Raw genomic sequence first — 17,458 nt, forward strand, 5'->3', positions numbered from 1 at the left:
CGTCTGAGGCTTCCCGCGCGCGCCGCTCGCGCCGCCGCCGCCGCCACCCCAACCCTCGCACCTACCGGGGCCGCCTCACCGCGCCGCAGCCGCGCGTATCCCTGCGCTGCGCCCACCCGCGGCGCGGCGGCCTCGCCCACCGGCTCGAAACCGCCCCCGCTGCCCGCCCGCCCTCACCTGCCGGCAGCGGGCATGGCCGGGAGCACGCAGGGGGCTCGGCCGCCTAGAGCGGGCAGCGCTCGCCGGCCGCACTCTTTTAACCCCCCAGCCACGCTAGCGTGGCGGAAGGATAAAAAGCACCGCCGAAAGCTCGCGTACGACTTTCGAAAAGGCGCGCGGGAGGCCGCGATTGGCAGAAGGGCGATGACGTCAAAGCGCGGCCCAGCCAATCCAGAGCGCGGCGCCGGTTTGATTTCAAACGGACGCAGCGCTGCCGCAGCCGTCGCCGCCCGTGAGGCGCTGCCCGGGCCCTGCGGCTTCCGCCCTCCGCGCCGCCTCCCGCGCCCCTCCCGGCGGGCTTGGGGTTCCCCAGCGCCTCTCGGATCGAGCGGGAGAGGCTGGACAGGGCTCTGCGAGGCCTGCTCGAGCCTGGGGAGAGCTCGCCGCGTCAGCAGGAGAGGGCGGGAGCGGGTTGCGTCGCTTCAGTGTAACCCACGCAGCTACTTCTTAGACTGGTTTAGGCACTTAAGTCTGCTTTCCACGCCAGCCTTTAGGTAACTGAGATTAAAAACATTTTTTTAGTCATAAAAATAAGGGGGTTTAAAGAGGAGAAAACAGCCAGCAAGGAGGGGAAGGAGAAAGCAGTGAAACATAACGTAATCGCATTAGTCTAGACCGTCTGTAATCAGCTAAATGGTCGCTTTTGTAACAGAACTGGTTCCTGCTCTCCACCCGCCACCTGGAATTGGTTGCTGGGAGCTGGATTTGAGAGTCCAAACAGACGCAGGCTGCGTTTCCCCAGCTTTTTATGTCACTACTCTGTATGCTGCTAATCTTGAATCATTCTGATATTTGCTCCCTCTTGTGAACGTGCAAGATTTTCGTTTACGTTATTTTTGCACTGTGTCCTAACTTCCGGATTACCATTTTCTGTGTAAGGTAAAGCCTATCCGGTCCTCTCTGGCATTTGTCAGTAACACAGGAAATGCAAACTAAGCATTTTATCCCTAGATAAACAGGCTCTGCAATACAAGCAAGCCTATACACAGCTTGAGTGAACACACAAAAGTCACAGATCACGATACGCGTGAGTTAGTATGTCTTCTAATACAGATCCATACTTGCAAAATAAGTGGAGTTTTACAGCAATTCTTTATGCCTACCATATGAATAAATTAAGACAAACATTTTTGGATAATGGTTTAGTTTGATTATTGAAAGCATCCATTTTAGTACTTACTGTTTTCTAGATAAATATGTATTTGTGTATGTGTCAATATCTCTATATGAACAAGTATGAGGTTTTTTTACTTAGTTTCTAAGAGGCTGACACAATGCCATGATGCAAGGACTAACCTGTGCCTTTAATAAGTGTCAACACTCCTATGGCAGTTTACTTATTAATGGTGTAATTTAAATACATAATGTTGTAAAGTATTTTTTATGTAATTTGTGTGAAATCTAGGATCTTGCTGCAGCAAGTTATAAAGTCTTGGCATATGTTTGTACAAATTTAAAAGTGAATCCCCACGGGCGAGATCAACCTCCTGGTATTAAAAATGAGAGAAGGCCCTATTTTGAAAATAGCCGAGGAGAGGAAATTATTTCTAAGCCCTTTGGACATGGACTCAGATCAGAAAAGTTTTTTCCAGATTGGAAGGCTGCTTAACTTTAGCCCTTTCCAGCACGCATAAGATAAAAGTAACCTTTAAAAGTTATTTGTGCAGAAAATGCACAAGACAACTAAGACTGTGCTAAGGCTATATATTTTTATACATTATATTCAGTTCTTTCTCTAGTTTGAACATATGTATCAGTGGTCTGGGGCTACAGAATATGGGCCCGAAACATTTCATTTTATTCTCCAGTCTGCTGTATATGATGCATGAGACTAAGTTTTAAAAGCAAGCAATGTGTTTGCTATCTGTTTGCAGATTCTTCCTGATGCCTAAAGGAGTCATGGAAAATCCTTGATTCCATAAAAGAGATTAGAGGTGCTGGTGTTTTCACCTGTATCAAACAGTTTTAAATAAGCAGTGAAGAGAGGGATTCGCCAGGCTGTTCAAGAAGGCTCTGCTAACTGAACAGTCCTCCCCTCCCTGGTAGGCCAGTATCGAGGGGAAACAAGGAGCAACACCATTCTTTTTGCATGGGTTTGCTCAGCTGCCTGGAGCCTCATTTTCAGGCAGTGGTTCCACAGAAATCTAAGCCAAATTAACCTCTAGCTGTTGCCAGAAGAATAACTAGAACTTCAGGTATTTAAAATAAGCACAAAAGAAACCTAAAGTACTTGCAGGAGTTAATAATAAATTGAAGAAAAGGAACTTAACCTTATCCTAAAGGAACTTATCCTGTAAATATACAGGATATATTTAAAATGAGCTTATGTATACTATGCAGGGTATAAATTTCTAATTTTTTCCTCCATCTCCTAACCACCAAACAAACCGATAACTATTTAATGCTAAAATGTAGCTATGATCTTGTAAGAAGACTAGAGGAAAAACACCCTAAAGGAATATTGTGGGTTGTAACGTGTACAGTATTTTTGATATACAGTGTATTATCAAGGTCATATAAATTTAAAACGCTTTGAGTACTGTACTCCATCAAAAAACAAACTTTATTTTTACCATAACTATTTGACAGCAGAGACAGCTTTCCTCAATTCCTTGCTTTCTACTGTCATTTTATCACAGTTTTTCCCCTTACCCCCAGATCAGGGCAGGGATGGGAATCAGAGGGAAAATAAGACAGGTTAGAGTACAGAAAACAGACAAACAGAATGTCTGACTTTTTTTTTTTTTCTTTAATAAGTATGTAGTAGTGAGATATGGAATCTGGTGACCTTAACTCCAAGTTAACAAAGTTATGTGTGTACATGTGTGGAGAAACAGATACAAAGCGAGAAAGGCCCTCTACAAGGTCATCCAATATTTTGTGCTTCAGGGAGATAAAATTTTAATACTCAGATCTTTGACAAAGCAGTACTTCTTTTGATATTACTACTTTTTTATTTAATCATCTAGTTTGTCTCATCTGCTTTTTTATGTTGTGTAATGACTTTAGGGACTTTTAGATGTGATACAGTTAGGTACAAGCAGCTTTTTAAATGTTAGGATTTTTTTTTTGAATTAAATTACTCTGAAATCCATTTTATAAGCTTTGGTGTGGTTTTAATTTGGAATATTAAATCATTAAACTATCATACTTTAAAATTTGCCATAATAGCATTGTGCTACTGGACAATCATATTTAAGTGTAAAACTTTCAGAAGAATCAGAACTATAACAAGGGAATTGTTATCAATAGACAGATATCAAGGCATCTTGAGTGTATTTATAAGGATAGTTATTCCTGAACTATGTACCTAAAGTAAACTGGTTATACCAGGAAAACTCTCTCAAAGCATAAGTCACTCCGGTCTCTACTAGTACATCGAATTGAATTAGGCTGGACAGCAGAAGTGCAGTTTTGCTACTGTCATTGAATAGGCACATTAACAAGGGCTTTGGTTTTTTTTTTTGTTTTTTTTTTTTTTTTTTTTTTTTTTTTTTTTGGAAAAAACAGTATTTTACTGTATGTCAATAATTTTATATTTAGGCATGATCATATAGTGGTGTATTAGTGCACTTACCACTCAAATTCCTATCAGATCCCTTGTGATAAATGTCTGCAAACACACTCAATACCTGCAAGAAAATGCAAATTATTATAAAGGTTTTGAGTGTGGTCTTAAATCTTTCTTCAAGAGCAATGGTAGTCTCTTAAATAATGGATATACCAATACTTGCAAAAATAGATAGATAAGAGGGGAAGAAATGACATTTTCTTCATGATTTAAATTTTCTGTTAGGGTACTTTGTATCTGTGAACATTTAATTTATTAGGAGTACAAGCCAGTAAATACATTTGGATACAATACAAAGTAAAACTGTCAACTTTCAAAGGTGTGTTGAAAAATAGTTTTATGTTTTAAGTCAGTCCTTGAATCTGACACTTACTTTTTTTTTTTTTTTCTTAATTATTATTATTTTTAACTTGGTCAATCAAAAGGTAATTGCGAGTAGATAACTTCACTGAGATCCACCAGTGGGAATCTGAGCTTTTTCAGGGCTTATCAGTGGAAAACTGTGGCACAGTAAAATAAGGCCTCTTATCGTCGAAGCATACTTGGGCTAAAGATTGTGCCAAGAGTACAACTAAAAATTTCTTTTTAATTAAAAAGAGAAATTAGTAGCTTAACTTCTCATTTGAAGATCTTTTTTTCATGAGATCATTTGTTCTAGTTTTTAAGCAAGTGGTTTGCAAGTACACAGATTTGTACTGTTAGTTAACTACAGGTCTAAAGCACAAGCACAGTTAAAGCCTTTCCCAGATTAGGATTTGATAAGGGACACAAGTATTAATCAGGCACAGAGTCAGGCAGCAGCTTCAATACCGATGAAAGAGCATTGCCACTGATAAGCCCCCATTTTAGAGAACTGAATGACCTTTGAAAATGCTAACTCTCTGTCAGCGTGGCCAATCTGTATTTGCAATTTGGCCAAGGGATCCAGATGACAGCAGAGAAAATGAACACACACACACACACACAGCACCATTAGGGTAAGTTTGCTTCTAGTATAATCAAAACTAAAAATGTTCTGACAGAATTACACTTGCTACGTGATGATTAAACTACCAACTCGTAACAAAAAAGTGCTCACGTAGATGCAGTTAGCATAAATACAGTTGCACTATCATCATATGCCAGTTCTCAGTTTGATTTTATGAACTTTTAGTCCTCTGAAAAATATGTTTCAGGCTGTTCAATCCGTGTCAAAGTCCAGTAATTATTTTATAATAAATTTCAAATTTGTTTTGGAATAGACTCCCTTGGGTGCCCTATTATACTGACACATTATTGCACCTAAGATTGCTGAATGCTTGTATCCATAGTATAGAACCCAATTTTGACAATTTATTCCCATGTGGCAGGAATCTGCATAAGTTTATGAACAAAGTGGATATGTTTTACAAAATGGTTTGTATTAAATTAAAATTTAATAAATGCTTTGAAATAATCCATGTCTCTTTCTTTTAAATGATAAAAGTATAGAATGTAACAAACTATCTAGGGAAACAAACTGAAAGATCAAGCTTCTTCATAGGATATAAAGAACTAACAATTATTTTAAAGCAAAACGTCTGGCTTTCACTAAATCAAAGTTTATCTTGAAAACTAACTTTCTAATAGGCTGCTTTCACATAAAGCCTTCTAATCCACAAAAGATGATTGGAAAGCAAACTATACAATGTCATGAGAAAATCTATCAAATTTTTTAAATGTAAATGAATGCCTTGCAGTCTCTTTTTCAGGACTGGGAACTTGCTTATAATTTCTATGTCTGTATAAGAGATGTACATATTATGAAGTTGCAGAACTAACCAGATAACACATGAGCATACTGATCAGATAACAACACGAATGTACTCTCACCAAAAACACATCATTGACAACTCTAGATACAGAAGCAGTGAAAATCCTCCAGTTTAGGAACAAAATTCTTACTCCAGGAAATTTTGCCATTACAACAGATCAGTTTCTAATTTTCAAAGTGACAAGAGGAGGCATTTTGCACAGTCCATTCAGTTCTTCTGATCTGCCATTTGCGTAAGAGTTAATGATTTGTACACTTGTTTATTGTGAACGGAGTAAGACTGCACAGAGCTCTGTTCACATAGACTGCTTACTGGTCTGCAAAGCCCCAGCAGCCTTTAATAAAGTATGCAGTATTCCAGCTAACAAAGGAAGGAAAGCAAATCCACGTTGCTGCTCCCTTAGAAATGTTTGTATTCGATCCATAGGCTGCCACGTAGTTACCATTAAAAAGTTAATTAGAAAATATTTGCATACATAAATAATTTTTAGAAATCAGAGAGACTAAGATCATGCTAGCATTTCCAAGAAGGCAGGAACATAATCATCTTTTGCACAGACCGTCAGCAGGCCGGACGGCCGTAAGCTGCTCGCTGTCTGTTATGCTGAAATGTAGAACTGGGCCACAGTCCATGCCACTCACCGTTTCCTAACGGAAGACCAATGCAACCAAAAGCACAAACTGACCTTCATAATCTGACACCACTGCAATTACGCTAAATTCTTTTTCAAGCTCTTCAAGAGTGATCTAGTATTGCTCCTCTTTGTGAATACCTGTCTATGCAGCGTGAAGTAGCAGTAAGATCTTCGTTTGTTCAGTTTCTGTTCAATGCTTGTCAGTACTTTGAGTGTTACATTCACGGAAACAATGAGCAATCATTAGTTCAATGGAAGCAGTTGAAAGAAAAACCGAAAAACCGACAATTTATGAAAAGCACTTTGGAAAACTCTCTACCTGATAATTTGATTGCTAACTCTTACACTCCGTGCAAAGTAGCACAGATACGTACAAAAATCTTCAGATGAAAGCTGTTATTAAAATAATACCTAAATTACAACATAATCCTTTGATACATAAGCTGAAAAAAAAATGCACACTGCAGTTAATTTGCTTGAAGAATTCTCAGATGCATTGAACAGCTTCCATTATTAGGCAAGCTTAGCTTAGATTTGACATACGTGCCCTATAAAGAAAAAAAAACTCACCTTCAATCTTGCTTACTCTGCATTATTTAAATAGCTGATTAAAATAAATATTTGGGGGCAATTTACAATTAAGACTTGTTCTTTCTGAAAGCCCAGTTTCTAAAAATGCAACTGTCTTCAGCATCAAAAGCTGTAAAACACATAATGACCAAATTAGCTGTCAAATTTAAAGTTAAATACATAAACAGGATTGCAAAAGTTAGTTTTTATGTTTTCTGTATAACTGTATTATTTCTGTATGCCAGTAGAGTCCTAGGTTATTTCTGTTTCTTAACTGATTTCTCCAGATCTTTCATTAAAATGGAACTTTTTTAGGGAGCAGAAGGTAACTGTTGTGAGAAAAACATTTCCACTATTTGAATCTTAATTATGTTGTCGCCTTCCTGCTGAAATCCCTTCTTCCTGGACGTGAGAATCAAGTATGAAAAGAAAACTTCATTATCCATGCAGCACTTGCTTAAACAGCAGCATGTTAGATACTTTAAAGAGATGAGGACCAAGCGATCCCAAGTCTGTTCTGCAGCCTTAGATTTGGTGTTAACAGAAGCATTAGCTATGACTGGCTGTATGGGTAGCAAAGGTACTTTTTATTGTTCATCTTTAATATAGAAATAGAACAAGTAGAAGCACATTAAGATGAATGCATTAAAAAGATCATTCTTTTTGTCTTATGGCTTGTAATCCTCGTTATCTAACTTGAAAAATCTAAAGTGCTCTTACGGTATTTCCAGACGAATGTCACTACACTACAAATAATAATTTTGATTATTAATCAATAATTATTACTAACCAATGATTAATTAGGCAACAACAACAGATTAATATTTTTGAGTGTCCTCTATTTTATGACACCACACAAAGGTATCTGTCTGTTCCCACCCAAAGCCGACTCTGGGCTCACAAGCTGTGCACCTCGGTAAACGCTTGAAGCACACACGATTCAGTCACACAAATCATTTTATCGCTCATTTCCTCAAGGCTCTTGCGTATCGCAGTGCGGTGCGTCCCTGTATTTAAAAACCATCAGGCACATTCTTGCTCAGTAAATACATCTTTTCCAGAAAGCAGAGACATCTCTTTGAGATGTACACGATGCTCGCAACTTTTTGAGAGCAGCACATTGGTACAGCTATTCTTGGCAAACGTCGCTACAATTATTTCTGGGTTGTTCAATTTCTATTACAAAGTAGCATGGTTACAAAGGAAAATGCTCGAACAGGTTAACATTCAGTGCACCGGAGGGACACGTACAAACTAAAAGTCCTTCCAATCGATTTTTTTTTCCTCTAAGCTCAGCGATACTGGCTTCACGTTCGGGTAGTAATCGCTTTCAGCATAGTTATTCCCGGTGTACACGGGTATCCCCGGACACCTGTTAAAAGAGCAGGCCATCCTGATTTTTCTTGGTACATAGTTAAAATTTAAGCTACTGATTTTTGCTGATGTAGTACCATAGCGTATCGCGATACTATCAAACCTACAGACCAAAGAACGGAGAGGCTCTGAGTCCTGTAAGTGGGGTCCCTCTATCCTCTCGCACAATACTTCAGTTACGACACGAATCAGAATATCATTTCTGAAATAACTGCAGAATATAAGTACCGAAAAATTATTTATCTAGATAATGGATTTCAGCTCCTTTAGAATATTTGATTTAAATGAACACACAGTACGGGAATGAAATAAAAAGATTTAAAGAAAATTAAATAGAGTTTGAGAATAAAACAAAGCTTTGTTCTTGCATCAGAATGTATTAGATCTTGCAATTTGCATATACAAATAATGCAGCAACATTCACTGGCGTTAAAAGCACAGCAGGATCAAATTATAAATGTAATAAAAGAAAATATCAGTAATAGCTGAAACTGTATAATACATACATATATTATAAAGATTTGACAAATTAAATACAATTTGGTTATACAGAAAAGTTTCAAAACTTTACATTGAACATGATGTTAGGGAAATGAAAACATTCAAAATATTGAACACAGGTGGTCAGGCTCATTTTAAAAGTTTAAAAAACTGATACATAAAAATACTCTAAAAAACACCGGTAATTACAGAATGCATTCTTCATTAAGGCCCAACTCCGCAAAGCACTTAAGGGATTGCTTCAGGAACAAAGAATCTAGGGTACTTAAATATTTTGCGGCATACAGATGTCATGAAGCAAGTGCTTAAATGCTTCGGTGAACTGGAACCTATCTTAACACATGAGAACAGACAGTCAAGTCACATAGTGACCAAAACCACACTCTGATCAGAAGGTACAATTTCTAATCACTGTTTGGCATTTTAAAGTAATTCCATGCAACATGGGAAAACTTAAAAGAAAATTCATATAACTTTACCCAGATATAGTTCCTCAGTTATCAGGCTGCTGCAGTTAGGTACAACAGCCCATTAACTAAAAAAGGAAGTGGAAAACAAGCATTTAAATTATTTTAAAAGTCACCACACAGCTACATTTATGAATTCTGAAATAAATTCTAGGTATTTCCATCTCCTCTTAGTTATTTTAAAATGGTGAGCAACTAAAATCAGAGTACCCACTTAGTATTTGATGTTTCCGCTCACCTCTTTTCTACACCTTGTTTAATTACACGTTGCTGCCTGAGCCCTTCCCGTGGGTCCCCTGCGGAAAAACCGGGGCGCGCGTGGTGTCCCGCTGCAGGTCATGCGGCCGGGGGGTCACGGATCGCAGCTGGCATCCCACGGCATTGCCACGGAGCTGAGGAGCTTTGCTGGACGAGGCAACTCTTAATATAAGCTTTTATTGAAAATCCCTGAAACGCAGACCCGAAAGTCTGTCCAGCAGACGTAAATTATTTTTTAAATGTAGGCCAAACGGTTGGGAAAACCCTGACTTTGTGATTTATTGGGACTATAAAATATACTTCCTTGGAAAATGTTGGAAGTTTCTTTACATTATTTTCTGTTATTACAAACACCTCTAATTCTCCCTGTTCTACAAACGATCGCCAACCCCCACCACACTGGTTTCCAAACTGAGTTTATTTGTTGCCTTTTTAAAAATTTAGCGTGCAGTAGCAATACAAGCTTACTTAGCATTCTTCAGTCAATGTTTTCTGCATTGTGAGTGTAGCTTCTACCAGCAACTCCTAACAAACGTTTAGTCTTTAAACGATCCTCTTTAAGTGCATAATTTACTGTACAAATAAATACAGAAGTGCATCACTGGGAAGACAAGCAGTAAACGGCAGCGTTCAGAACAGTGTGCTTAGAAATTTCTGAACTGCACCTTTTCCGTTCAGTTTGAAATCGGAGGAAAAGTATGAACCTCTTCCTTTCCCTCTGCATTGCTACCAAGTATAATGCTATTTAGTATGAGAGAGGAAAAATGGTCGTGGGATAAAATAGTGCAATAACAACAGCGAAGTGACTAGTGTAGGTTGCTTATTTTAAATAAGGCTTTTATGTTTGCATTGAAAAAACCCAACCAATTGGACAGGACAGAACTATTGCATATTAGTTACGTAATTAAAGTCTATATTCTCATACTTTGTGCTCATCAATGCATATAGGCATTTTAAAGAGCGGAAAAGATATATTTAAAAAAAAATTTTCAACATTCAGATCCCCTGTGATTTTTTGGATTTTCCAACCCCCAGCAAATCCTTTTTTGATAAAGATTTTTAAAATTTGTTCTACCAATTAGATTATCAGTAGTACTTTCAGTAAAAATATATCTATATACACAGTCATATACCTCTTTCAGATAAAGGATGTACTCCTTTCTTGACAGTTATATGGGGAGCTTATTTTAAGAATACACATTTTAAAAGAGCTTTTTGCTGCAATGTTTACTGCTAGCGTTATACAGTTAGTAAAGTATTTCTCAAAATTTCAGCAAATACTGCTAATTATTCTGTTGATTACAATCAAAAGTGACACTATCTTCACCTTATTCTCTTTCTCTTTTTCTCAAAGAATGGGGAAACTATGCACATGTATATAGAAGCTTTTTATCCATTTTTGATAGTGGCTATAAAGCCTCTTGAAGTAGACAAGTTCAGGTGCAGCAAAATATACTCTTCTGATATGCAAAATATTCTCAAAATAGCGGTAAACTCACATTATTGTACCTCTAAATTGATTTAAGCTGGTGTAATATTTAGGAAAGAACAAAATAAATGGAATTTGTAAACTGTATTAAATGAAACAATTCAAATCTGTATTTATACTGATTATATCTTTTTGGTAGTAAGACTCAAAACAGAACCACCATCAACCTGGCTGCTCTTTAAAACAGATTTTGAAAGCATTTATATTTTTCAGTTGGGCTGTACATTATTACACATGAAGAGCCATATTCTGAGACCTCTGTCATTCATAGCACTTCACTTGGTGAACAGTCTCTTGACCTTCAACGAGAATATTTGTGGAATAAGTTACAAATAAGCATGAGCAGGTTATCAGAATGTGCCCCCAAATAAAGACTGTTTTCATTTGCCATTGACTTCAATGAAAAAACAGTTTATGGCCAGAACACATTTAGCTAAAACATACATAACAAAATTCACTTTTCTAGTATGAAATGTAAATCAGCTATGTAAAGTTTCAAGAACTGGGAAATAACATTATTGATAAATATTTCTAAGGGGAAAAATGCAAAGAAATAAAACTTCAAGAATTAATTTACTGTTATTTAGAATAAAAATCCCTATAATATCTTAGAATGATATACTGTATATGAACGTTATAGTTTGCTTTTAAAGATATTTAAGAAAACTTTATACAGCAAATGCAACTTTTAGAGCAAACACAAAGTCCTATTTACAGTAAAAGTCAACAATAAGAATGACAAAAAATAAATTAACAGAATATACACCTATTTATACAGACAACTTAAAAAATAAGGCAAGAATTTTCATTTGAAATTAGCATAATCAGAAAATATGTCGATGAAATCTTGTACCACTCTGTAGCAGAATTCATACTGTTCCTGAAAGACAATAAGAAGATATCAAAATGTACTTTGGTTGTGTAGTATGATTACACTGCAGAAAAATCCAAGCGGTAAATACATGTTCCAATTTGGACCATTACAAGCTTGGAACAACTACTGATCCAACTGACCCTCCAATTGATCCAAATTTCCTCATTTCTCATCACTGCACCAAAGATCACTGCATGCTCCTCTCTCTACTGGCTCGTTCCTGGCCCTGTGCTTGCAGTAAGGTTTGAACCAAAGACAGGAGAGCCGAGGACTTCAACACGGGTTGCACCAGCAGAGTTAAAGGTTTTATCTGACCCGTGGCACACGTGACGTCAAAGACCTCTCTCTCTGTCTCACAGGCAGTGAACTTTCCAGGATGGGAATGGTAACATCCTGACCCTGGAAGATCCACCAACCTGCCAGCTGGGCCTTCTCTCCAGAGCTGTGAGTCTCCCCTTTATGAGTAGAAGTAGCTGAAGCCTAATCTCTCGGGTTTTTGTTTGGGTTTTTTGGGGGGATTAAATATAAAAGCAATGCTGCCTCCCTCTCTTGTCAAATAAAGGCTGGCTCTTGGTTTCAGTTAAAAAGCTTTGTTTAAGCTTTCTAGGAAATGGCTCTTAAAATGCAAATTAATTCTCAAACCGGTTTGTTTAGATTAATAAACTGCTTGCTGTATCTGGCTGTTACCCATTTCTCCAAAACAGGTAACTTCCTACACACTGCCCGGGGAGCCCAGCTGTCCAAGTGAGGGCTACCGCTTCTGCTGCAACGCTCAGAAGGTGACGATGGGGGGTGACCTCCCAGGCTTGTTGGCTCATCCATTGACCACGACCCTCTCTCCTCCCCATCACTGGCTGATAGACTCACCGGGCTGCCCAGCATCAACCTGTATTTTAATTTCTGAAATTGAGCTCCGCTTGTAAATGCCGTCTGCGTGCGTTATTTTTACCCACTTCCTACACTGGCCAGCTGGCTAGTAGAGCTCCGCGTCCTAGAGAAGGCACTTCCAGACATGCCAACGTGCCTCGTCTCGTACAGGATTTGCTGGCCTACAAAACCCATAACGATGCTGATAATAACTGAAAGCGGCATCTGAATCTGCTCATGCTGGAAAGCAGAGTCTATCAGAAGCCTTTCCCTAGACTTTCCGCAGACTCAGTGGGGAATATCTGTTGCAATTACACCTATAATTAGCATTATTAAATCACAGAGCCAGAACCCCAAAAGATACATATTTCATCCCCGTCTCGGTGTGGCTGTAGATAATCCCCTTTTTCCCCTATCCATACATTGAAAAAAAAAAACCTATCTGAAAAAAGTGTTTTGAGGTAACTGTTTCTAAAGAAGTTTCTAACTGCCGAATGGATGCTATCAGACTAAATAAGAGCATTTTTACATGCTGTCCAAAAAGGTATGTCTCCAAGAAACTCTGATGTTTATTCAATAAGGAAAAGTGTCTGCACCAAGCTTCACGTATTTGTAGACGACTTCAAACAAGCCAAAAACAGTTTTCCCTTTCAGTGATAAACTGGAAGCCAATTTAAGCTTAGACATTTTTAACGTAAGAGAAAACAACTGATATATAACCTAAAAGGCATTTACACTTCATATCTTTGTCATCAGCAAAACTCAGATTTTTTTTTTAAACCATCACCCGTTCCTGAAAACCACAGAATGTTTAGTCAAGTTGTATTTTTAGAGACTGTACCTCAAAGTAAAAATACAGATTTCTGCTAATACTGTATACATACAGAGCCAGCATACATAATTTATTTCAACCTGCAAAAAGCAACTTTGTTCTCCTCCCCCAAGAATATTTACAAACACACATCCTTTGACAAAGATTCTTATTGTTAAATATCATACCAGTGTTTGCACCATATGTGGTCTTTGCAGTCTTAAGCTCTTCACAGCTTGAAATACATCTAAGAGCCCTTCAGCTTTTACTCGTTCCAGAATATTGCTGAGTGCTATGAATGTACCTGTTCTTCCAGCGCCAGCACTGCAACATAAACATATTTGCTTGACATACAGTAAGGTTTAAAAAAAGGTAAAAAAGTGAAATACTAGTGATACAGAATACCTGAATACTACTATTAGCCAACTTTCTCCTCTCTCTCTTTATTTTTTTTTTTTTTTTTTTTTTTTTTGCAATTATTTTAACCACCCCCGCTTTGCTAAGACAGGAGCCAGAATTAATCAAAATTAATTCTGAGTCAAGCTGGAACCAATAAAGGCCCAATATTCCCAATATTCAGAGCTTATACACTCAAGCGAGAGATTCCAGAGCTGGCTGAGATAACGCCAAGTATAAGCCAAAGTCTAAAAGACAGATGACGAACTGGCAAAGTTTCTTCTTTAAATCTAAATTAACCTTCAACAACAGCAAAAGCAAACTTCTCATGCTTTCACACTCTGCTTTTCATCTTAATGTGCCAGGAGCACAATCTTCAGACTTTTAATGGCAAAACTTGGTTATAACACAATGATGTCCTGTGTGGTCAAATCCACACATTTCAACACACAATTTCTATTTCTTCTCCATGGACATGTATGAAAGGATTTTATTATTATTATTCCAAAGTTATTGATGGAAAATGTCATATCCAGCTATCATGATTTTAATGACTCTTGTGAATGAAACCGCTTCTTCTCAAACAGATGCATTAATACATGGACAAACTAAAAACAAGATTACATAGGAGACTATACTAAATACAAGAAATTAAAGACTATTCTGCCTCTGGACTATGACAAAAAGTCTGATATAGGTGTGTTTAGTATCTGTGGAAGCAAAATATATTTGAATAAATTATCTCATTTTTTAAGCCTAATATCATACCCAGAAAAAAGTTTGCTTTCTCTGTCCTAATCACACTTTTGCTGGTATGGACCGACAAAATGGTGGCTCTGCACTGGTAGGCAAATGGTTTTGATAGGGAATAGTTATTAAAAACAGGATGGCACTGGGAGTTTGGTAATCAAGAGATAATAAAAGGTTCACTGGATTGCTGAACAAGAACAAATACAAGATTTATCAAATTTAAACTTTTAATGTGTTTTAATCATTCATAAGCAGACGGATCATAGTAACAGGTCACTGCTTCTACCTTATTTCCATCAAAGACAGAAAAGCCTTCTAATGAGCGTGGCCTTATGAAAAGATTAAGTGCAAATGCATGTATCCTCAGCTGGATACTTAAGCAGTCTGGGGAAAAATGAACAGGTAAGATGTACTGGATGCATTATTCCCATCAGACAATTACTTTTATCAGATTAAACACAAATGCAACATTTGAAAAGATTCAGATTTACTTATAATTAGCTAATCTCTAGTAACCATCCCAAAGCCCTGCGAGCAGTGCATTTTGGAGTAAGTTCACAGCTACAAAAAGATGGGGAAATAAAGATATAAAGTCCAGGTTTCTTTGTAAGCCAGTACACTTATATCATTACATGTGGTGCTTACTCACTTGTGTGTAAAAGAGGCAGATAGATGTTGTTTTCAACTCCTTTTTTAATACTTTAAATGTATTTAAGAATTTTTAGTATAGAGGTATGGAAAACTAAACTGCATTTGAAATCCAGGAGAATACATGTGGTCTCACCAGAACACAGCACTCCTCTTACTACTCCTTCTCCAACCCTCCCCCTCCACCCCCTTTTTTTTAAGGGGAGACAACTTCTTTAAAGTCGACTCTCAGAACTTCATTTCCCAAGACTGAAAATTCAAAGGCAAAGCAGGGTCAGGAAGAGCCGAGGCTGGACAAAAGAGAAAAGCAAGTAAGGATCCCAGCAGGCTTGTGTAGCGTATTAAGGAGTGCTGAAAGGTGGAGAGCGCGCCGGGAGAACAAGCGCAGGTACACAGCAGGCAGCCGGAGACGCGCGCTGGAGGGGAAGGGAGTTGGAATTCAGGAACCGACTGCCTTTGCATTCTGCTGGCAACCCGCCCAGGAAAACCCCGCCACTACTCAGAGATTTATCTTTCTTCTACAGAACAACCGCCTTTGTCAGCGGTACCTTAAACCATCCCTAAACGGGGTTGGAAAAGAACGAGTAGAAGTTTTCACAAGGTCACGTGAACACTGAAAAAAAAAATAATCAGTCTCAGACTTGAAATGTGCTTACTTATTAATAAATTTATACTCATTTTTTGAAGTCCCTGGCATGACTTCACAAAGTTCCAGTAACTTTCCAATACTGGGAAACTCTGAAACCCTCGTGACACTGTTACCGTGAACAGTGATTGTTCTGGTTATTTGTAGGGAGATGGTAGTAAACAGACTGTTGCTAAAGACAAGATCAGAAAAAAGGAACAGAAAGATTTCACTAATTTATAAAAAAATAAAATATTTTAAAAGCAGGGTATGATTTTTCAATCAGGAAAAGGCATAATACTGTTTTGGTTTTTTTAAGTCAGCAGATGTAGTATGAAAAGGGGAAAAGATAAATTTGAATGACTAATAACCCCTCCACCAAATCTTGAAAAATATCATTTGAAAAAAACACAGGAAAAGCCAACTACATATATATATTTTTAAAAGAACTAAAAGAGATGTTCTAATAAAAAAGGACAGTTCAGGAAAAAAAAAATGAAAACTTGGCAGATGACAAAGATATATTCTTGTCATAATATATCAAGTCATACGCAAGCTACCTCCTAATATTAATGTAAACGTTGTTTTCTCTGTCCTCCCAACTCCTTCTTCTGTCTGCTTTTAAAGTCACAGGTAGATTTTGCCTTCAGCTTAGATTAGGGATATATTTTATTCTCCTGGTAATTGGTAGAAAAACAACAGCATTTTCATCCTAATAGAACATTTGAGCACTATATTGGTGGGATGTATTAAGACATCACTTCTATAATCCTATAGCATTATTTTCCTAATTGCAGCGTTTAATAAACTCAGGGGCAAGACTGCAGTTCCCCAAGTAACAAAGACACTTGTTTATTCTCTATCCATTAAGGTACTGATGCTTAACAAAGTAATTTAGCAAAAGTCGAGTCGTAAGTCCTTTACCTAATCCTAATTTATGGGGGTTTTACTGTTTGTTTGATATTAAAAAGGAGACCACCTACGCCTTCAAGAAAGAAAATTGCCACGACAGCAACCAGACTGGAGAAAAAGGGACAACGCAGTTACTTAGCCGACGGCAGGCGGGAACGAGGTGAGCCTCACCTGCAGTGCACAGTAATCGGGTGGTTTCCTGTCTGCTGCTGCTGCTTCTGGACAGCTGCAATCAGGTCAATCATCCCTTTTCCTTCCGCAGGAATTCCAATCTCTGGCCACCCGTGAAAATGGAACTGCCGGACTAGCCTGCTTTGCTTCTCCTGGTTACTCTGCAAACGCACGAAGAACAGATTTTATGCAGTTGTTATTTCAAAATGGAAACGCACTTCTTACCTTACCTATTCTTAATACAAATTTTGTTCCATTATGATAAAAGGGGCTATTTTCAACCCAAACCGTATATTAGTCAGGCAGATCTCAGAGTTGGCCTAATCAAAAAACGAAGATAACCACTTTGATCAGGTTTTACAATCAGAATTTTACTTAAATTTTACATTTCAACAAAATGTTTTATATAAACTTCTTCTCCATTGGCAAAATGGAGACAAAATGACCCTGCTTGAGCAGGGGGATTGGACTAGGTGTTCTCCAGAGGTCCCTTCCAACCCTACCGATTCTGTGATTCTGTGAAAATGT

General features: G+C 38.0%; 1 protein-coding gene across 3 annotated transcripts in view; it reads right to left on the reverse strand.

The window, feature by feature from the left end:
• Positions 1–11,609: 11,609 nt before the first annotated feature.
• The window catches only part of PTPRE (protein tyrosine phosphatase receptor type E), a 72,391-nt gene continuing 66,542 nt past the window's right edge, over positions 11,610–17,458 (reverse strand). For 2 of the 3 annotated variants that reach the window (XM_062579597.1, XM_062579599.1), the window contains 3 exons: positions 16,931–17,091; positions 13,617–13,752; positions 11,610–11,756 (listed from right to left, as the gene is read on the reverse strand). In XM_062579597.1, coding sequence (XP_062435581.1) covers positions 11,682–11,756; positions 13,617–13,752; positions 16,931–17,091 — 372 coding nt within the window. In that variant the 3' untranslated portion in view covers positions 11,610–11,681. Of the gene's footprint in view, positions 11,757–13,616; positions 13,753–15,785; positions 15,836–16,930; positions 17,092–17,458 lie in introns of those variants that run through there. The other variant, XM_062579600.1, reaches the window with a different exon arrangement.

This window comes from Rhea pennata, chromosome 7 (assembly GCF_028389875.1).
Source record: "Rhea pennata isolate bPtePen1 chromosome 7, bPtePen1.pri, whole genome shotgun sequence".
In the NCBI taxonomy this organism is placed as follows: Eukaryota; Metazoa; Chordata; class Aves; order Rheiformes; family Rheidae; genus Rhea; species Rhea pennata.